The following is a 21,794-nucleotide window of genomic DNA, read 5'->3' as shown; positions in this document are numbered from 1 at the left end:
GCGGGTGTCCTTTGTCTTTGAGGCCACAGTGCCCGGCACGTAGTAGGTTCTCAGGCTGCGTTTGTGGGGTGAATAAGCAGTTGAGGCGATCTTGCCGGGAGGTGGTCTTCCTGTTGATGACGGGAGGTGGAATCTTTGCACCAAGTGCTGACGGTGCTCGGGGTCCTGGGCTTGGCGGCGCAGCTGGGGGCGCGGAAGGGCTTCTCTTCCTGGCTCACCGTGTGTCTTTTGTGCACCTGCATTCGAAAGTGATCGTGGTCTGTCGGTGTCCTGGTCATTGATAGTGCAGGGAGAGGAGTCGCTGAAAGCGCTTCCCCGTGTTTGGAGGGTCCACTCCTGTCCCTTCCAAACTCTGGAGCTTTCCCACACTTGCTCCCCCTCACCACCTCTCAGGTGCCTCCTGGTGCCGGCCGTCTTGCATGCTCTCTGTGCCTGGCTGGGCGAGGTTTCTGTCTCTGAGGCTGTAAAGGGGGAGCAGGGTGTGGGTCCTCCCTCAGTACATGTCTGAGTTGCTTGTCTGGTCTTCTGACACTGGTTTCTGATTTCAGCGGCCCGGTGTCCCTTTCTGCCCCTGTGTTTCAGGTGATTACGGGCTGCCTCTGTCCTGGTCATTGGTAACACAGGATGAGGAGAAGCTGCAAGGTTTTCTTGATGTTCACAGGTTCCAAAATGGGACAGCCTGAGGTGACGGAGCACAACGAGGTAGGTGGAGGGAGGCGGGCTTTTAGTGCTTTCACCTCCTCAGACCAGATTCCCCCAGCGTTTCCCTGTTAGTGAGCATGGTGATTTCCTGGATGTGTAAAGCCACGCCAAGTGCTTCTTGTCCCCTGCAGGAGGGTCTCATGTCTGCTGTCCCACATATGTGAGAGGTGACCTCCGGGAGAACCAGGATCAGGAGGTCCCAGGTGAGCGGTGTCCTGCTTGGGTCTCTAGAGCTTAGGGCTGTGAGGCCACAGGTGTTCAGATGATGTGATGTGGAAATGAATGCAGGTGAAGGCTGCTTCCCAGTGTTCCCAGCTGTCTGTCCCCTCAAGCAGGTCTGGGCCCTCTTCTCCTGAGAGCCCCCAATGAAGGCTCCTGTGACCTGGAAAGCAGCAGTGTGGGGATGGACAAAGGGCTGCATTTTATTTTATTTTTTTAAAGATTCTTTATTCCTCAGAGTCATAGGAAGAGAGATGCAGAGACATAGGCAGAGGGAGAAGTAGGCTCCGTGCAGGGAGCTGATGTGGGACTCGATCCCGGGACTCCAGGATCACACCCTGCACTGAAGGCAGACGCCCAGCTGCTGAGCCACCCAGGCGTCCCAGAGGGCTGCATTTTAGAGGCAAACTGAGATTTGTATTGGGTGCACGGCTGAGTGCTGTTATATGAGCCTGAGCGCTGTTAGGTGACCACTTACACTCAGTCTTCCAGAACCCAGGAATCCTCAGTATTTCTGCACTGTTTGTCTTCCCTTCATCTCCTGGGTGGGCGTGGTAAACCTCTGTGTGAGTAAGGAGAAGCTTCTGTAATCTCAGGCTGTTAGTCTGGGCATTGGCCTGTATGCCAGGCTCCTAGTTCAGGCCAGTTCCTGGGTTGCTGCCCAACCAAGCCTCCCTTCTTGGCCCACTCACTTCCCTTTTCTGCTCCTGCATTCGAAAGTGATCGTGGGCTGCCTGTGCCCTGGTCATTGATAGTGCAGGGAGAGGAATTGCTGAAAGCACATCCGCGTGTTAGAAGGGCCCATCCCATCCCTTCCAAACCCTGGAGCTTTCATACACGTCTTTCTTCCCACAAATTTGTGTTAATTCCTGGTACTCGGGGCTGTGTGGCTTGCCTAGTGCCCTTTTTTGCCAAGCAGGGCCCTGCCTTGGTGCTTCTGTTCCTGGGCCAGTGGTAGAGCCATGGTGGAGGTCCCTCTTCTCCCAGGGCTCCCCCCAGGAAGCTTTCCCTGCCTTCACATCCCACCCTTCCCACTCCCTCACACCATCTTTCAGCCCGGGTCACACTGGACATTGGTGATTTGCTTGTCATGCCTCTTTTGCTGTGGTCTTAAGGGCAGTGCCTCTGCCTTGGTGTCTAATCTGTAGTACTTGGACAGGGCAAAGCAAGGCGGAGGAGACTGAGATGCCACATGGTAAGGCAGTGGGCCCATCCCATTGTACAGTGTCACTGGGAAGACAGCGCCCCAGAGCAAGCCAGCCTGCTCAAGCTGAGGCATCCTCCTCTTCTTGGAAGTGTTTCTCTCATCTTGGTCATGGGCTGGACCCATGGTGCCCAGGGGATGATGTTTCTCTGTCCTTAGATTAAGGGGCAGGGAATGGAGTAGTAATCCACCTGGGCAGAACACATGATAGTTGGCACATAGGTAAGCTACCCTTACACACTAGATGGAGGACCCAGGGCCCTCCCACCACCTGTTTCCCCTCTCATCCCAGGCTTATGGCTTCCTGTCAGCATGGCTCTCTCCCTAAAACTCGGCCTTGACAACCTTTTGGCATAAACTGGTTAGCAACAGATTGAACACAGGCACATAGGTTGATGTTGATGTTATCCTGTCACAGATCATCTGCAGACCCCTTTCTAGAGTTAAGTTTTTGTCTCTGAGATAGTAGTGTGGGACCGTTAAGGAATAGCAGTAGGCCACGTTTGTGGGTACTCTAATCTGCTAGCCACTGTGCTGGGTGCCCTCTGCCCACTGGGGCCTGCCGAATGCTCATCTGTGCCTTGTGTTTTGTAGGTGGGTCTGCACTTGCAGAGGCACCATGAGAGGTGTCATCTCTTCAGTGGGCACGAGGCCATGGGGCCCAAGGTAAGGTGTTCACATCTCTCTGGAATCTTGTGCCCTGGGGTTTAAATGAGAAGTGAGATGAAAGTGTATGTCTTGTGAGCTCACAGTTGTCCCCTCATTGTGGGCAACCCCTCAAGTACCAAGAGAGGATGGGCCTCTAGAAAGCTGCTCAAGTAGGTGAGGGGCTTCCCAGGGCAGCTCCCTAGTGTCAGCAGTGGGCCCTGATGGAAAGCATATGGATTTAGGCACCAGAGACCCTGGTCCAGCCTCTGAAATTACTTAGTTTTGTGACCTGTTCTCAGTCTCCACTTCAGCAAAGCATAACTGGGATAATGGTGAAATGTTTTAAAATTTTTTCATGGAGTTGTCGTGACCATATGATCCTGATTTTTTCCAACTCAAAAGCATTTCTGAATTTTTTTTTTAAAGATTTATTTTAGAGAGAGAGAGAGCGTGCGCATGCAGTGGGGAGGAGCAGATGGAGAAGAGAGAGAGAGACTCTCAAGCAGACTCCACAGTGAGCACAGAACCCCCAACATGGGCACGATCCCACAACCTGTGAGATCATGACTTGAGCTGAAACCCGAATTGGGCGCTTAACCAACTGAGCCACCCAGGTATGCCAGCATTTTCAGTGTTTTATGCTGGAAGTGTCTTGACTCTCTGGCATGGAGGTGTTACAGGGTCTCTACAGGGTACACAGAAGCTCCTCTGTGTTTGGCTAGGGCTGCTCACCCTCCCTCAGGCCATTCCCCAGACCCCTGGCACCATCCTCCCCATCCTTCCAGGCTCTCTTTCTATCCTTTTCTGCTACTGCATCCAACAGTGATTGCAAGCTACCTGTGCCCTGGTCATTGATAGGCCGGGAGAAGAATCACTGAAAAAATTCCTGTGTGTGAGGGATCCAGCTGTCCTGGAGCTTTCTCATGCTAGCTTTTTTTTCTCCTGCTGTTCCTTCAGAGCTTGGGCTTTTGCGGGCTCCTATGTGATGTGGTGACTGGGCTAGCCCCCTGACCTGTTGGGGGCTCTTTCTGTCTTTTCACGTTACAGATCCTCTTGTCAGCAGTCAGTCTACACGTTTCTGTATGGGTCTCTCACTGGAATAAGTCCGTATAGCACTCAATGGCACTCATAAGAATTGCAAATCATGGGTTCTGCTTTATGAATTTATGGGAGTGGAGGCTAGCCCATAAGAGCACATTAGTCAGGACAGTGTGTGAATGCATTGCTCATGTGTGTTTTGTCTTTGCTCCTTTACTCTTTCTTGAGCACAGTGTGGATTGCTTCAGGAGCTGTCAGTAATGTTAAATAAATAAAGAAAAATCTAGATGGGGCCTGCACTAGGGGCATGGGGGAGTTACCATGTCATGGTCTGCCAGCAGTTGGAGTTTTCTTGTCAGTCACTGATGGAGGAGAGTGTTGACTTATAATCTTGCCTGTTGCTCGCCTTTCACGGACTTCGTCTGTGTCTTGTGGGTTCTTTTAGAAAGGGTAACCCTAGGGGTTGACTGGAGAAAAAACTTTCAGGCCGTGGATCTTTGAATCTGTATTGTAGACTGCGGACTTCCTAGCCTGCTTTCTAGTTCACGTCTGTAGGACATTGTGACTGGGTGCTTAGTGTGGTCCTCCATCCACAGCAGGCTGACTGGCTGCTGCCTTTTGTGCTGTGCACTGCCGATGTGTTCAGGGAGCAGAAACCCTGCAACAGTGCTTTCACTTTGTATACTCAGATACAGCGTGGTGCCCCTGACAGATACAACATGGTGATGCTAAGAGCCCTGTCTTGGCTCCCAGGTAACAAGGGCAGTGAGGTTTGAGGTCAAGGTGTCCATCGCATTGACACACACCCCCCCCCCAACTTTTGGTCGGGGCTTCTGTCTCGTTCCCGAGACCTCTTCCCTTTATATTCAGGTATTTTGTTTGCAGATGGGATCCCTTTGTGCCAGTTTTGTTCTCATCTCACAATGAGGTGGAGGTAGTGAGAATAACATGTGAACAACCTGGTGCCCAGGAGCCATTGAAGAACCCAGAGGGTTCCCTTGTCTTTCCTACCTGCTCTGTCCCTTTTGCATCAGGGGACTTGTCCTGTCCTGTAGCCTAGTTCCTGGTCTCTGGTTCCTCAGCCAGGCTGGAGGATTTAAGGGACAGTGGTGACCATTCTGAAAAGACAGTTAATCACCCCATACCCCGCTTCAGACCTGGTAATTCAAATGTCTGAGGGTAGAGTCTGGAGATTGAGTTGGGGTTCCCTCACACTGTGTCCTCAAGCATTCAAGATATTTCCTCATTTCTCCTTCAAGTGGGCCTGGCAGTGTTGATCTTCACAGGTCTGGGCACCTAACCAGGACAAGTTTCATCAGAAGTTAATTTTGCATTTGCCTTTCTTGGCTGGGTCTTATTAAGTGGGACTTTGCAAAATAGAATGGCAGGCTGAGCGGGCAAGTCATGACAATGTGGGGGAGAGCTGCTGAGGATGGTGGTCCATTCCTTTGCTCAAGATACAGTGGGACTCAGGGTCAAGCCCCTGACAGCGGTGAGCTGTCCTCCTATGGCTAGCTATATGTGGTCAGTTGCCCTGATCATGAACTATTTGAAAGAAAATAATTTATTATAAAAACTGGATTTTCAAGATGTTTTCCTTTTATTATTAGCCTCTCTTCTGGTGATAATCTAGTTTGGCATGCATAGACTAGATGCTTAGGCCTGGTTAATGGGGACCCTCTCAGTGATGTCACTTGGGGAAGGAGGCAATGGAGACTAAATGCTTGTATGCTTTTTCTCCCTCTTAGATCAGCCTTAGATCTGGAGGCTATTGAAGTAAGTCCCCAGGCCATAATGAGTCCGTGACCCTTGGGATGACTTGGGATCTGAATTTGCTAATCTGTCTCCCCAAGGTGAGTTCATGCCCAGCGCTGGGGGACCCAGAGGGTGGGAACTCCAAACCATTGGTCTCACCTGTCCTTTCTTTTTTAGATTCTCTTGGCATTATTGGACACCAGAAGAGCAGAGGATGGAGGAGTCCTCCCCAGAGGATGGAGGAAGCATCCCCAGAGCACCCCCTGCTGTTACTCAGCTCATTATGAACCAACTCTTCCCTCCACACAGGAGATCGGAGGGAAATCCCTGGGGCTAGGGCTGGCGTCCACTTCAGCTGGCTCGGAATCTTGACATCAGTGCCCTGAGAATCCGTGGACTGGGAAGGCCAGCCCCGTGTCGCTCTGCTGTGCCTGGAATGACCTTAATGACCAAGAGTTTTTCTTTTGAATTGTAGCAGCTCATCACTTTACTCTCAGCCCACCCATTTCAGTAAGTCTTACAGACTCACTGTGGCTGCCTTTTAAGTTCGTAACGAGCTGTGTGCCTCTGAGGCTGGGTGTGAAGAAGTGGATCACAGCCAGCTTATTTTCACCCCTGAGCCTCTCCTGTCACCATCCTGAGGCTTGGCATGCAGGCTGCAGTCTGAGGTGTTCCGTTAGGACTAGAAGGTGAGGACACCTGGGTGGCTCAGGTGGTGATCCGGGGTCTTGGGATCGAGTCCCGTATTGGGCTCCCCACAGGGAGCCTGCTTCTCCCTCTGCCTATGTCTCTGCATCTCTCTCTCTCTGTCTCTCATGAATAAATAAAATCTTTTTTTAAAAAAATAAAGGTAGTAACAATACAAACAGGTTTGAAAAAATCCCTATGCTTGGGAAATTTTAAAACATGGTTTAAAATAATTTCATCAGAGGCCCCTGGGTGGCACAGTTGGTTAAGGCATTGGACTCTTGGTTTGAGCTCAGGTCTGATCTCAGGGTTATGAGATCCAGCCCTGAGTCAGGCTCTCTGTTTAGTGTGGAGTCTGGGTGAATTTCTGCCCCTCCCCACTTGTACGTGCTCTTCTCTCTTAAAATCTTAAAAACAAAACAAAAGCCTAGTAGAAGATGATACCATAAGGGGAATTAGAAATATTAACAACTGAATTGAAAATTTTTGCATACCAAAGTTTGAGATGTAGCTCAAGTAATTCCTAAGGAGAAAATTATGCCTCTTAGGGCTTAAAATAGAAAAAAGACTGAAATTTAATAACAAAACAAGTAATGAGAATAAAAATTAGAGCAGATTACTTTTTTGTCTATAAAAGTTTATACTTTGACAAAATGAACAACATTAAAATTGCCTCAAAATGGAAAACTTTAATAAAGACTGCAGGGGAGAGAGCTCAACAAGGTGATTTATTCGCAGGTTGCAACATGAATTTTTGGTCACTATCAAAGCTGTGCTTTTCTGACAAATCTTGGATCTGCCCCTGAATGAATATATAATGATCCAAACATATGGCTCATTGTTGGGGAAAATTGAAGTCTATTTGAAGGGGGTACAGGGGTCTTTGAGGTTTTGGCTTCACACTGTCAAGTTTGGTCAGAATCCAGCTGTAGATAGGTCATGAATGAGAGACATCATTGATCAGGCTTTTAGAATTTTCCTACCAATCCTGAAGATCGCAGAGATGGACCTCTACTAAGACAGTAAGACTAAACAGCAATGAGCATGGAAGAGAGTGAAAGCCTCTTGAGGAATTTCTGAGGATGTAGTGAAGGATAAATGACTAAAAACACATGAGCTGTGAAGACATTGATAAAGTAGGAGCTGTGACTGACTCACTGATTGACAAGGATGTTGAAACTTTAAAATCACTAGACCATTTTAAAAAAAAATTTATTCATGAGAGACACACAGGCAGAGGGAGAAGCAGGCTCCATGCAGGAAGCCTGACTCAGAACTCGATCCCGGGACTCCAGGATCAGGCCCCGAGCTGAAGGCAGACGCTTAGCCCCTCAGCCACCAGGTGTCCCTAAACTTTTTTTTTTTTTTAAAGACTTTACTCATGGGGATCCCTGGGTGGCTCCGCAGTTTAGCACCTGCCTTTGGCCCAGGGCGCGATCCTGGAGTCCCGGGATCGAGTCCCATGTCCAGCTCTCATGTCGGGTTCCCGGCATGGAGCCTGCTTCTCCCTCTTCCTGTGTCTCTGCCCCTCTCTCTCTATGTCTATCATAAGTAAATAAATCTTAAAAAAAAAAAAAAAAGACTTATTTATTTGAGAGACACAGAGAGAGGCAGAGACATAGGCAGAGGGAGAAGCAGGCTTCCTGCAGGAGCCTGATGTGGGACTTGATTCCAGGACCCTGGGATCACGACCAGAGCCAAAGGCAGATCTTCAACCAACTGAGCTACCCAGGCATCCTGGTCTTTAGACCATTCTTGTACCGGTCTTTTTGCTTGGACAGGAGTCTGTTTCTTTGAACCTAAAAAGTATAAAATTATTCAAATGTTTTTATATTAATAGAATCTCTATGTAATTAACTCTGAAAGATGGAACTACTTCTGTCAGTGTGGTGTTTTTTATCCTAAATTTGGTAAACAAAGAGCTCTCACAAATTTTGAATTAATTGAAACCTAGAGAATGCTAACATCTAATTGTATCTTTTACACTTAAGGTGAAAGGGCAAATCTGTTGTGTTACCTGGTGGCCATTCAAGGAAACACAGATACCTTAGGACTAAAAGACATTTTAACCATCTGATTCTGAATTTGGGAAAGGAAAAGGCAACAATTGTCAGAGGACAAACGAACACTTCACAATTTTCAAATATAAGAAAAAGTTACTGCAAGATGATTTTAAAAACCACAGCAAAAAGTACATAGCTATTAGAAACTTAACTTTTTTTTTTTTTTTTTTAAATAAGGAACTTTGGATCCCTGGGTGGCGCAGCGGTTTGGCGCCTGCCTTTGGCCCAGGGCGCGATCCTGGAGACCCGGGATCGAATCCCACATCGGGCTCCCGGTGCATGGAGCCTGCTTCTCCCTCTGCCTGTGTCTCTGCGCCTCTCTCTCTCTCTCTCTGTGACTATCATAAATAAATAAAAAATTTAAAAAATAAATAAATAAATAAATAAGGAACTTTTGTTGAGACAAATCAAGAGTATGCCAGGTAGCATCCAGATGGCCAACAGACACATAAAGACATGCTCAACATCACTCAGCATCAGGGAACTGCAAATCCAAGCCACAATGAAATACCACCTCATGGGCAGCCCCGGTGGTGCAGCGGTTTAGCGCCGCCTGCAGCCCAGGGCGTGATCCTGGAGACCCTGGGTGGAGTCCCACGTCAGGCTCTGTATGATGCCTGCTTCTCCCTCTGCCTGTGTCTCTGCCTCTCTCTCTCTCTCTGTCTCTATGAATAAATAAATAAAATCTTTAAAAAATTTTTGAAAAAAAAATCACCTCATCGGAGTCAGAAGGGCTAGTATCAAAAAATTAAGTCTTGTAGATGTGGAGAAAAAGGAACCCTTGTGCACTGTTGGTGGGAATGTAAATTGGTGCAACCACTCTGGAAAGCAGTATGCAAGTTAAAAAAAAAAAAACTACCGCATGATCAGTAATTCCACTATAGGATATTTACCCAAATAAAAACACTAATTCGGGAAGGTAGAGCCACCCCTATTGTTTACTGTAGCATTACTTAAAATAACCAAATACGGAAGCAACCCAATTGTCCATCCACAGATGAATGGATAAAAATGTGTGTGTATATACATGTGTATATATACATATGTATGTATATATACACACACACAGAATGGAACAGCACTCAGTCGTAAGAAACTGAAAGCCTGCTACTTGCAACAATATGGATGAATCTAGAGGGTATGGTGCTAAGTGAAATAAATCCACTAGAGAGAAAAGTGATTTCAGTCATGGAATTTAAAAAAACAAAACCACCAAAAGAAGACCAAAGCAGATTTTTAACTATAGAGAACAAACTGGTGGTTGCCAGACAGCAGGTGAGAGGGGATGGGTGAACTAGGTGAAGGGGATTAAGGGTACGTTTTCTGGGCAGCCCCGGTGGCACAGCGGTTTAGCACCACCTTCGGTCCAGGGTGTGATCCTGGAGTCCTGCGATTGAGTCCCATGTTGGGCTTCCTGCATGGAGCCTGTTTCTCCCTCTGCCTGTGTCTCTGTCTCTCATAAATAATATAAATAAAATGTTTGAAAAAAGTACGTTTTCCGTGATGGAGCACTGAGTTGGATATAGTATAGAATTGTTGAATCAGTAGACCTTGTGCACCTGAACTAATGTAACATGTCAGTTACACTGGAATTTTAAAGTATCTGGGAACAGAATAACATTTTTTAAACAAAAAACCCCCTAAATTCTAGTTTTATTTCTGTGTGTGTGTCAACCATGCAACAGTGTGCAGTAAAGGATTTATAAACCTACCTTCTTTTTTTAAAGGATTTTATTTACTCATGAGAGAGACAGAGAGGCAGAGGGAGAAGCAGGCTCCCCGTGGGGAGTCTGATGTGGGACTCGATCCCAGGATTCCAGGACTGTGGGATCATGACCTGAGCCAAAGGGAGACGCTCAACCACTGAGCCACCCAGATGCCCCTATGCCCCTATAAACCTTTCTTATGGATAAACATTGAGCCAACTTTGTCAAAGTTTTTATTTTTTATCTTTTTATTTTTGTCAAAGTTTTTAATATGGGTTTTTGTTTTTTAAGAACACGGTAGTATAACTCAAGTCAAAAAAATTGTTAATAAGTTTGTACACTTACAGTATAATTTATTATTTTTGTTTAGAGACTAAAAAATGAATCTTATTTTCAAAATATAATTTTATGAACATATTACATAAAAAGTCTTATATCCTAGTGATTTACCATTAAATAAATTATAATCATTCCCTTAAACAAACTATGTGTATTATCTTATATATATACTTGCATCTTCCCATAATTCTGCCAAATATCGTCTTAGTCATTTTTGTTAATTACCATTATTAGCAAAGTAAATACATTTTGTTTTCTCTAGACTCCAGAAAACTAGAAGACAGGAAAATAACTATTTTTTTCCATTGGTTTACATTTAGTATTCTCTTTTTATATTTAAACACACCAAAAGAATTAAAAAAAAAAAGCACACCATCTGGTTAATTTATAGCTATTTTAAATGTATAAGAATAAGGGATATATTAAAACTAGGTTTGGTGACTGAAGTTTAAAGTTTATCCGTGGACTCAAATTAACATTTGAGGTTTTACAAAAGGACCTAAAAATGACAATTTTTTAAAAAAGATTTTATTTATTCATGAGAGACACAGAGAGAGGCAGAGACACAGGCAGAGGGAGAAGCAGGCTCCACACAGGAAGCCTGACGTGGGACTCCCTCCATCCCGGGTCTCCAGGATCAGGCCCTGGGCTGAAGGCGATGCTAAACCACTGAGCCACCAGGGCTGCCCTAAAAATGACATTTTAGCTAAAATATTATCTTTTACAGTTGGTAATGCTATAAAGATAAGATCAAAGCCCCTGCAGGGCTTCAGCTTGAGCTGTGGAGAGCATCCCCCTCCTTATTGGAAAGTCTGTCTGCCTTTGTCCTTTGAGAGTTGATAATATTGTCGCTCCCTTTAAACACTCTTGAGTCACATACCAGATGAAAAATAGGAATTAGGCAAATAGAAATGAAAATGTCAGCGTTGTTCATAAGAGCTAGATGGGGAAGGCAGCTCTGTACCCACCGGGAGGGCTCCCTAATACCTAACACCCCCTGAATGCAGCCTTGCCCATCACTGACAGAGGCAGAGCTTTCATGAGACCCAACAGGGTTCTTTAGGAAGATCTGCAAGCAAACTGAGGCATCTAGCGATCAGGGTGACACGCTGAGCTCTTAAAGTACAAGTGAGGGTCAATTTTTGGTCACAGATTTCAGCTGAAAATTACCCAAGCATTCTGATAGCCAGGGAAATCCTGAATGGGCTGTTTAACACATACTCAGGGAGCACCAGAGATGGGCCAAGCTGTTCTTCCAGCTTCAGAATTGTCCCACAGGAATGGAGGTGGAGAAAGATGGGTGACCCATGGGCTTTCGGGAAGACTCTTGTTGAATTGTCCCAGAAGTATTGGGGTTGAAGGAGTCATGGAGGCAGAAATGATTAGATCAGAAAAGTCATCCATCATTTTGGAAGGGGGTGGGGTATGTTGCAGGTTTTTCTTTTTCTTTTTTTAAAGCTTTTATTTGAGAGGGAGCAAGAGTGAGAGATCATAGAGGGAGAGGAAGAGGGAGAAGCAGACTCGCTGTTGAGCATGGAGCCTGATGCACGGCTTGATCCCAGGACCCTGGGATCATGACCTGAGCCAAAAGCAGACACTTAACTCACTGAACGCCACCCAGGCACTCCTGTTGCATGTTTTTCACATGGCAATGACCAGATCCCTCACAAAGCTGCCTTCTCTGTGAGAGATGAAAGATGGATGTGCCAGAAGAAATGATCTTGGGCAAAAAACCCTTATGCCCAAACCTCGTCTAGAAAGACAGGAATCCCTGCCTTCAGGGGACAGTGTGGGTTCACTAGACGGGATTACAAGCACAGAGGACTAGACTGGACACCAGTGGGGGTCCCCAGGGTTTGGGACTAGGGAATACCCCGGGACCTTTACATGTCTCTGAGGGAATAAGGACATCCAGCGGCAATGGGGGAAGAATTTCCTAATAGTTCAATAAAATGAGGGCACAGGGGAGATTATGCTTAATTTAGCCAACCTAAAGAAATGAGACCCTTTTCCACCCTAGTTTTGTGGAGTAAGATGCATACCTGATATTCATAGGAGTTATTGAAGGAACCAGGATTTACATCTAGATGTTGTCTTTGGCCAATATCCCAACAACTATTGGGACAACTCTGTAATAGAAAGTGTTCTTCCAAGTCAAGGAACACTTTTTTTTTTTAATGGAAAAGGTCAGTTTTATGAATAAAGCTTTGACAATTAAAAAGTCTATAGGTGTCTTTGGAGCTTTTGTGCTTCAGTGGCACAAATATTGTGGTTAAGGGCTGTGCTTCCTGGAGAGCTCCCATACTTCTTGTAAAACCGAGATTTCTATTCAGCCTGGCACAGGTTTGACTCTCAGCCAAGTTTAGCTACCTTCTACTTAGAGTAAATCTTGGGGCTAGAAAAAATCCACAAGGGCTTTATCCTTAAAATACTCTCCAGTGGCTTTTTATTTGTAAGACTAGCCACTTCTGGGCGAGGTTGGAACTTTCTGTCTTCCCCTAGGATGGGCTGGAGTAGGATATGCTGGGAGGACATCTTTCCTTTGTCAGTGGTCCTCAACATGGTGCTATTTTACCCACCGCAGGGGGCTTTCAGCAATGTCTGGACACATTTTTGGTTGGCACCATTGTGTGAGTGTGTGTGCTACTATCTAGTGGGTAGAGGCCTGGTAGCTGCTAACCATCCTACAGTGTAAAAGGATGGCCCCTTGCAACAAAGAATTATCTGGCCTAAAATGATTACCATGCTGAGGTTGAGAAACTTTGGTTTAAGTCCAGCCTTTTCTATGGCGTGTCTCACTCTCTCTGCATCTCAACTATAGACCTCAATGTGGAAGGGTGCTCCCAAGAGCTGTACAGTGCACAGCCTGCATAACCACATGTGGCAACCCTGTACACCCACAGGGAAGATGGGCACAAGTGTCCCTCAGGGATAAGCCTGGTACTGTGCTCCACAGGTGGAAGGAGAATGGGTGTGAGTTGAAGGACACACACACACACACACACACACACACACACACACACAGAAGTGGAGCTACAGGATAGAGTCCTAGTGGAATTCCATTCCCTGGTACTTACCGTCTGGAGGCCTGGCCCTTCCCCTGCTCTAGTTTGCTTACATGATCAAGTCTCCTGTTTTCTGCATCAGCACCGTCAAGCTGGGTGTCTGTCACCTACAAACCACAGCATCATGACTAAAAGGCCGAGTCTTTTCTCAGCTTTCAATATGCCTGCTTATGGTTATTGTGTATGATGGGCCAGGCTCTTGCATGAGGCCCAATGGGTGTTGTGCTTCTTTAGGAAGACTTGCCTGCTGTGAAGCTGGCCTAGCTGACCCAGGAGTCCAGCAGGCAAGGTGACACACTAAACTCTAAGTAAGTGTGCTTTAGCCTTTGCTCACAGCTTTCAAACAAGAATTCATTCCCAGAGGCTCAGCTTATCTGTCAATCTACATGCATGTCTGCTAACATTAAATATAAAGTAGGCACTCTTCCTGCCAACATGAGAAGAGGTGTGTGTGTGTGTGTGTGTGTGTGTGTGTGTGTGTGTGTGTGAAGTGGACCTTTTTGCTTAGAGGGAATGTGCTTCTCCTAAAGGTCTAGGAGAGTAGTCAAGGTTGTCCAATGGCCTTGGCCAAAAAACCCATGAGAAACAGGGGAGCCTGTGGCTACCAAGAGGATGCAGAAACAGAGAAGAGGCAGAGGAGGAGGAGGATGGACAGTATCTATAGTTGCTCTCAAACAGCCAATGATTAGGGCAACAGAGGAGATAGAATAATCTACAGGGAAAATCATAACTTTGATAATTAACTGAGCATTGCCGGATAATATTTCATTTTGGTTCATTATCTTTCACTCTCCTGGCTGGCCATCTTCCATCTTCACTTTTAGACACCTTGGGTTTTCCTAGCCAAGATCATCAGACATTCCTGGCTTGTTTCCTGGGCCTTCCAAGATATAAACGCAACACCTCTATGATCTCATCACAGGTGTGATATTGGTTGATAGAGCAGGACAGGTTTTTTTTAATTTGAAAATGTGTCATCCTATTCCTAGTGTACGAAAGGGTCTGTCTGTATGTATTATTAATTATTTATTTGAGAGAGAGAGAGAAAGAGAGAGAGAGAGAGAGTGAGCACTAGCAGGGGGAGTGGCAGGCAGAGAGGGAGAAGCAGACTCCCCACTGAGCAGAGAACCCAACGTGGGGCTGGATCCCAGGACCTGGGGATCATGACCTGAGTTGAAGGCAGATACTCAACTGACTTAGCCACCCAGGCGCCATTGAAGGGGTCTTTAGTAATGAGGAGTGGGCTGTGATGACAGCACTAATTTATTGATCTAGCACAGTGTGGACCAAGAACCGCCTTGAGCACTTTTCGCATGCTTTATTTCAATCTCTCGTCTTCCACGTATCACTACATCCAATGACATGTCCAACTAAGTCAACCTTTAAGGTTGAGTAGGAGGCTTCAGGTGGCAGGGTGATTGGCTCCTGCTCCCACTATTTTAAGACAGAGGATTCTGGGGTTTGGAGAGATTTTGTAAATTGCTGAGAGTCAAAGTGATGGAACCACGATTTGAAAGCAGGCCAGACTTGCCTCTTCTGTACTCTTAATTACTCTTAGGACCAGGTAGGATATGTTAGCACATTTACTAATTGAAAACAAAATTTGTATTCATGGTATAAATCCTATTTGTTGGTGGTGAATTATTCTTTTAGACCACAGGTGGGCACACTGTGGCTTATGCTCAGATCTGGCCTGCTGCCTGTTATTATAAATAAAGTTTAATTGGAACACAGCCACGCCCACTCATTTGCTGTCCAGTGGCAGTGAGGAGTCATTGTCACGGAGACTAGAGGTGTGCAAAAGCCTAAAAGATTTACTCTCTGGGTCACCTAGATGGCTCAGTGGTTGAGCATCTGCCTTTGGCTCAGGTGGTGATACTGGGGTCCTGGGATCAAGCCCAGCATCAGGCTTCTCTCAGGGAGCCTGCTTCTCCCTCTGCCTATGTGTCTCCCTCTCTCTCTGTGTCTCTCATGAATAAATAAATAAAGTCTGTTTCAAAAAAAAAGAAAAAAGATTTACTCTCTGGCCCTTTATAGCAAAAGTCTGCCGGCCCCCGTTTTCAGCTGTAAGCTCAATGAAGACAGAGACAGTGTGTTTTCCTCTCTGACTCCCTCTGCCCATAGCACCAAGCCCAGAGACAGAAACCACAGCAGGCAAGTCATTAGCAATTTGAAATTGAGATTTGTTGAATAAATGTGGAACTCATAGAGCGGCTGCATGGACTCTGCTCCCATCTCAATGAATATTACACACCAAGGAAGTGGCAACACCAGGCTTTGAGCCCACCCTGTCTGACTCTGGCTCCCATAACCAGGACATGGAAGGACACATACAACTAAGTTCGTGTTCGATATTGAGCAGGGTGCCTTGAGCTCTGTGGGGACTGGACACTGCTCATGGTTTCCCCTTTACTGGAGTTTATTCCAGTGCAGGCAGGCAGGCAGGCAGGGAGCTAGGGTGGAGCTGGCCTGAGTTGGGCTAAGGACAGCTGCAAAGGGGACAGGAGGGGGCACGGGAAGGAAGAGAGAAAGGTGGGGAAGGGGTCCCATGCTCAGGCGTGTCTTCAGGTGGCCCGGGCTCCCCAGTGAGTAGCGTTCACGTGGAGGAGGCCCTGATGGGAGTGAAAGCAGGGTGGCCTGCAGCCTCTGGACCCCCAAAGGGACAGGGGCAGGGGCAGGGGCAGGGGCAGGCCCAGCTGTGGTGTCGTCCATGCCTCCAGCCATGGCTGCCTCTTCCTCAGCGTTCAGTAATCAAGGTTGGCCAAAAGGAGCAAGAAGTTCTGGAGAGAAGGCAAAAGAAGCACAGACAAGAACGATCATTTTCTGAGCTGCAGAGGATAGGAGTTTCCTGAAAGAGAAACCTTCAGCGGAAGAGGCAAGTTTTCACTTGAACGGGACGCGAGGTCAGTGCCAAAACCATGGGGGGGGGGGCTTTTGAAAACACTGTCCCTCTTAGCTGCCTGATTCTGGGAATTTGTTTGCATTCCCCCAATACTCTGATTTCTGGAAGACACGCGTGAATGTCGCTGTCCTCTTCCAAAAATTTTTTTTTCTCCTAGGAGAACAATGTGCATCTGGGTGCTGCCTGGATTCACCGCCCTCACATAATTAATTCAGGAGGATGTGGTCCAGGATTACCTCAGAGGAAGGACATACTGTGAACAGTGAAGACATGACACCTCTGGAGTTATACAGTGAACTATCCTTGTCCCTGACCCTGCTTGTGAGGTGGTTCTTGCACTAAAAGGCCTGGGCGATTTTTCTCCAGGACCATCCCTTGCTGCTGAGGGCAGAAAGGCCAGCTGGTGGCCCAGTGGAGACTCTCACACCACCATCGAGGTTTCAGCTCATTAACCCGCAATTGGTGCATCTAATTGGACCCCTCTGCACACTCTAGTCCTGCCATTCACGGCTAATGGGCCTTGCACACTAGCAAGCTGATGTTGATGTTGCTACAGTTGATGTTCAGTTGACCTGTTTGAACTGAATACTGGAAACTGAGCTATTCTACATGAAGCCAAGATTCCATACAATCAAAACTTGCCACCTGTACTCCAAAATTTAAAACAAAAATTTCTATAAACATTATGACCAGATGTTAGAGGGCCCCAAACCTGCCCTCCCAGGAGGTCTTAGAACTCTCCACCCAGACCCCATGTCTCACTGACCTCATGGACTTGGAGCTCCGAACTGTTGAGGTAGGTATCCACTGGCAGAGGGAGAGGAAAGCCCTCCTCAAGCTTTGCTGGAAGATAAAGAGCAGAGAGACACGGGCAGGAGGGGGAAGGCTGGGGAGGTGCGGAGACACGCTCATTGCATTAGATGCTGGCCGGTGAGAGGGCAGGCTACTTCGAAATGAGGTTGGCTATTGGATTCAGGGCTGGTTTTCTGTTGGTGGGAGCATGTAGATGCAAATGCCTGATAAATGCAGCTTCTTCAGGAGGGGACAGATGTGGACAGCCCCCACCAGCCAAAATGGCCCAGGATGGGGCATGCAGTGTTTACAACAGTGGACTCATCCCTGAGGACCACCATCTCTTCCACTTTCTCTTTTCTAGGACAACTTCCCTGCTCTTCTCTGGTGGTAGTAGAAGTCGGACGGCGAGGCCGGTTAGAGAAAGTCCAGGCATGGGTTCTCAGGCAGCCACTGTGCCAAGCATTATTTCCATCAAGGTCACCTATCAAGTCAATGACCTAACCTGGCCCAGAACCCAGGTGTGCTAACTCCAGGTGTTCTCCAGGTGCCGTTTGGTCTGCCACTCCTTGGCCTACCTCCCTGTGCTTTGGGACTCAACTTGACCTTCACCTTCTGGAAGTCTGGACCAACCTCTGAGTCACAGTCAGTGCCTCCTCCTAACTCCCCCACAGCTGTGACTCCTGTCACAGCATTTATCACACTGGTTGTCACTGCCTGTTACACATCTACCTTCCCAACAGAGCATAAACTCCTCAAGGGCAGGCTCATGGATTGCCAGTACCCCTGCCAGTGCAGAAGGAGGGGCTCAGCTTGTTGAATAAATAACTGAATGACTGATTGATCCATGAATCCTACAGAAAGGGTAGAATTTGACGTTTACGTGGGGCAGTCAGTAGCAGGTACTTACTTTTTTTAAAGGTAGTATTTTAAAATTTTGTTAAAATATTTAATTTATTTATTTGAGAGAGAGGGAGAGAGAGAACAAGCAGGGGGAGCAATAGGAAGAGAGAGAGGGAGAAACAGACACCTCACTGAGCAGGGAGCCTTATGTGGAGCTGAATCCTAGGACCCCAGGATCATGACCTGAGCTGAAGGCAGATGCTAAACCTACTGAGCCACACAGGCACCCCTAAAGATTTTATTTATTTTAGAGTGAGATAGAGAGAGAGCAGGGGGAGGCGCAAAGGGAGAGGAGAATCCCAAGCAGACTCTGCTAAGTGCAGAGCTTGACTTGAGGCTCCATCTCAGGACCCCAAGACCATGACCTGAGCCAAAATCAAGAGTCAGACACTTAACTGAGTAAGTGTCTGTCAGTAGCAGCTATTCTTACCATTGAGGGAGGGGTATATGGTGTGGAGCGCATAGTAATTGAGGATGACTTCCATCAGCTCCACCTGGATTGGCGGGGGGGGGGGGGGCAGAACAAAGGGAGCAAATAAGACATGAATGAAAACAGGAGTCCAAGGGAAGAACATCTAGTGGCCCTCACCTCCAGAAACACTGACATGCCAGCCCACTTACAAAACAGGTTGACTGTGACTGTCACAACTACAACTCCTTCTTCACAATCTCCTAAACTCCACTCTCTGGACTTCATTCTCCATCAGTACATACGAGCTCATTTTATGGCAAAACATGACCTGAATTGCCATGGGGATATGTAGTGTTTCTTTATTCCACTTTGCATGAATATTTTAAAATTTTGTTGCAGGAGTATTAATGTGTTTGATTAGAGATTGCTGCCCCAGATCCTCCTGGAAGAGTTATATAACACATGGTGCATGTCCCAAGTTAACCTCTCATAAATTCTCAATTCTGAAGCCCATCAGCCCTGAGGGCTTTGGGTAAGGCATTGTACACCTGGGCCGCTATTATTACAGCAGTGAAAATATACCAAGAGCTTACTATGTGAGACATTTTGTCAAAGTGTCTTACTGAATTCATTGCCCTGTTTCATGTTCAGTTCCCATTTGAAGTAGTTGAAGTAGATATTAGTATTCCCATTTTACTGGGAATGGTTCAGAAAGGTTAAGTTATTATCCCAAGGTCACACAGTAACAAGTGGCACAGTTGGTAAAAGAGCCCAAATCTATCTTCCTCCAAAGCTTGTGCTCTTAACGTCCACGTCCTGTCTCCCTGTTAGCTCTCAGGCTGCGCCCTCCTTAAATGATTAACTTTTAGACATGGTATCCATTTCCTGCAAGACTGTAGTGCATCTTCTCTGGGTCCTTGGTGCTTCTCCAGGAGTCCCCTGAAGCCCTGCTTAGAGAAGAAATGCAAGAGGGTCTGGGAGAAAACAACTCACGTCGATGAAATTGATGTTGGAGTGTTTCAGTTCCAACTTCAGCTTACTGTGTGGAGAAAGAGAAGCACGGGTCACCCCAAGACGTGGCTGCTACTTCTTCGCAGTTACCTCTAGGGAGTGCAGTGCTTATGGACAAGGCCATTTCTGGGGACTGGGTGCCTAAGAGTTCCTCTGCAACCTGGTGCTTGTGCATTTAAGGATTTCAGCAGGCACAGTGATTTAAGAAGAAGTGGCATTGTTGAAAATAACGTTTGCTGAGCATCTTCAATAACTTAAATAAATTATGAGGGTATAAATATTTACTGAAAAAAAGTGGGATGCAAAGAGCAGTGCTCTGTATGTCCAATGACAAAAATGTGTATTAAGAAAAGACTGGAAGGAAAAATGAAACTATTAGTAATGATAGTCTCTATGTGGCAGGGTGGTAGAGGATTTTTAAAAAATACTTTTACAGGGGGATCCCTGGGTGGCTAAGTGGTTTGGCGCCTGCCTTCATCCCAGGGCATGATACTGGAGTCCCGGGATTGAGTCCCACGTCAGGCTTCCTGCATGGAGCCTGCTTCTCCCTCTGCCTGTATCTCTGCCTCTCTCTCTCTCTCTCTGTCTGTCATGAATAAATAAATAAAATCTTTTTAAAGACTGCTTTTACAATTTCCATGCCATGAACATGTATTATTTGCATAACATGGGAATAAACAACAATGGTAGAGAGAGGCACCTGAGTGTTGCTGGCAGACAGCTGGCACCCAGCGGAGAGAAGGAAGGCAGAGTGACTCTGGAGGCCTCGGGTGCTGTCACTATAGAAGCCAAACCTCAATTCCCCCCATTGATCCTCTTGGCTGCTGGCCTAGCTCCCTCGTTCAGGGATTCTAACCACCCTGGACTGATGATCTCTTTGCTTTCTGCTCATGGGGCAGAGTAGTTTTGCTAATCCCTTGATAAAACCATGGTGTGAGGTCCTCCTAGATCCTCCTCATTTTGCTGTGTCTCCACAGTCCAAGCCCTTGGCTGTCCTCTCAGATACTGCACACCTCCCAAGCCAGGCTGATGCATGAACTTAAAATTCTGGGACCTCCAAAAATGCTCACATGCTCACCATTAGCTTCTCTTTGTAAAGACCTCTTATGATGTGCATTTTAATGAAGTCAGTGCACTCTCTGAGTCAATGGGTATCTAACCCCAAGGCCAGGATTTGGTTCCTCTGATGGACCCGCTGCACCTGTTCTTCAGCCAGGAGCAGCGCTCAGAGTGGGTGAGACACGGGGTACAGGTGAGGGCCCCAGAGAAGGACGTCAGGGCAAGTGCCAACCCTTGCTGACAGTTTAGTCTCTCCTGCCCACTGGCTCACTGGATTTAGTGAGTATGCTCCTATTGACTGGGTATCTGGGTGGTGGGGCAGCAAGGAGTGGCTTGGGGGCATCTTTAATCCTCAGCCTAAAATCTCCTTTTTTTTTTTTTTTTTAAATCTCCTTTTTTTGATGTGCAGTACTGACTGTTCTTCTCAATCTTACATATAAAGTCCTTGCAAAGCTCCATATCTTCCAACTAGATTATGGCTCCTAAGTAATCCCTTTGCAGAAGTTCAGCAATTCCACTGGTGCCTGAGACTGAGAGGGGACCTGAATGTAACCTGGGCTATGTGGCAACTTGTCTGGCTTCTGGCTTCCCCACTGAGACATGGTCAATATGTCTTTCCAAAGGGGCCCCCGGATTAGAGGTGAAGCCAGCCCCAGTGGAGATCTCTGTTTCCAAGGGTAACCCCAGCCATAGCAGTGACCAGATTAAATGCTCAGGTTGCTGCTTGGCTATCCTCATCCTACCCCACTTCCCCCTACCCTTGCCCATGGCCGCTTACCTTCCTGGGGTCACTGAACCAACAATCCTGTCAGAGCTCACATTGATGGTGGCAGAGATGCTTGTTGTCTAAAAAAGCAAAAAAAGATAACCCAGAATCTCAGGTGACATAGAAGTCCTGTTGGCTCCCAGTCCAGGGGACAGATCTTCAGAAACCACAGCAAGATATGAGACATGTGGGTGAAAAGCAGCTACCCCAAGGAATTTGGGCTGAAGATGCAGGATGTTGGTGACTCCACAGCTGACTCTAGGAAAGGTGAGCTGAGGTTTTAGAGGTCCTAATGGAAGCATCAACAAGGGCAAATAAGCCCAAGCTAAAGACACGGAACATTCAAATAGGGAGACCATTCACCAATAAGCATGACTGAGCTTTGAAGCAGGCTACTATGAGAAGTTCAGAGAGGCCCTGAGTCCTAGGGACCTTTAAAGACACCACCAACTGACACCTGGGTGTGAGGATGAAGCCTGACCTGTCCAGGTGTGGGGTTGAACCAGGCCACTGAATTTGGGCA

General features: G+C 46.9%; 1 protein-coding gene and 2 non-coding genes across 3 annotated transcripts in view; 2 read left to right on the top strand and 1 right to left on the bottom strand.

The window, feature by feature from the left end:
- The first annotated feature begins 234 nt into the window (after positions 1–234).
- LOC140618903 (small nucleolar RNA SNORA71) lies at positions 235–368 on the top strand. Its single transcript, XR_012018898.1, has one exon. It is a non-coding gene; the product is annotated as a small nucleolar RNA SNORA71 (small nucleolar RNA).
- A 1,258-nt stretch (positions 369–1,626) lies between these two features.
- LOC140618904 (small nucleolar RNA SNORA71) lies at positions 1,627–1,759 on the top strand. The gene has a single exon (XR_012018899.1). It is a non-coding gene; the product is annotated as a small nucleolar RNA SNORA71 (small nucleolar RNA).
- A 6,238-nt stretch (positions 1,760–7,997) lies between these two features.
- The window catches only part of LOC140618876 (lipopolysaccharide-binding protein-like), a 30,519-nt gene continuing 16,722 nt past the window's right edge, over positions 7,998–21,794 (bottom strand). Inside the window, exons 11-17 of the mRNA XM_072801871.1 lie at positions 21,284–21,351; positions 19,429–19,474; positions 18,454–18,517; positions 17,699–17,803; positions 17,095–17,171; positions 13,439–13,533; positions 7,998–8,052 (exon numbers count right to left, since the gene is read on the bottom strand). Coding sequence (XP_072657972.1) covers positions 7,998–8,052; positions 13,439–13,533; positions 17,095–17,171; positions 17,699–17,803; positions 18,454–18,517; positions 19,429–19,474; positions 21,284–21,351 — 510 coding nt within the window. The remainder of the gene's footprint in view (positions 8,053–13,438; positions 13,534–17,094; positions 17,172–17,698; positions 17,804–18,453; positions 18,518–19,428; positions 19,475–21,283; positions 21,352–21,794) is intronic.

This window comes from Canis lupus, chromosome 26 (assembly GCF_048164855.1).
Source record: "Canis lupus baileyi chromosome 26, mCanLup2.hap1, whole genome shotgun sequence".
NCBI classification, from domain to species: domain Eukaryota; kingdom Metazoa; phylum Chordata; class Mammalia; order Carnivora; family Canidae; genus Canis; species Canis lupus.
Note: the sequence above shows the minus strand (reverse complement) of the source record. Positions and strands in the feature narration are given on the sequence as shown.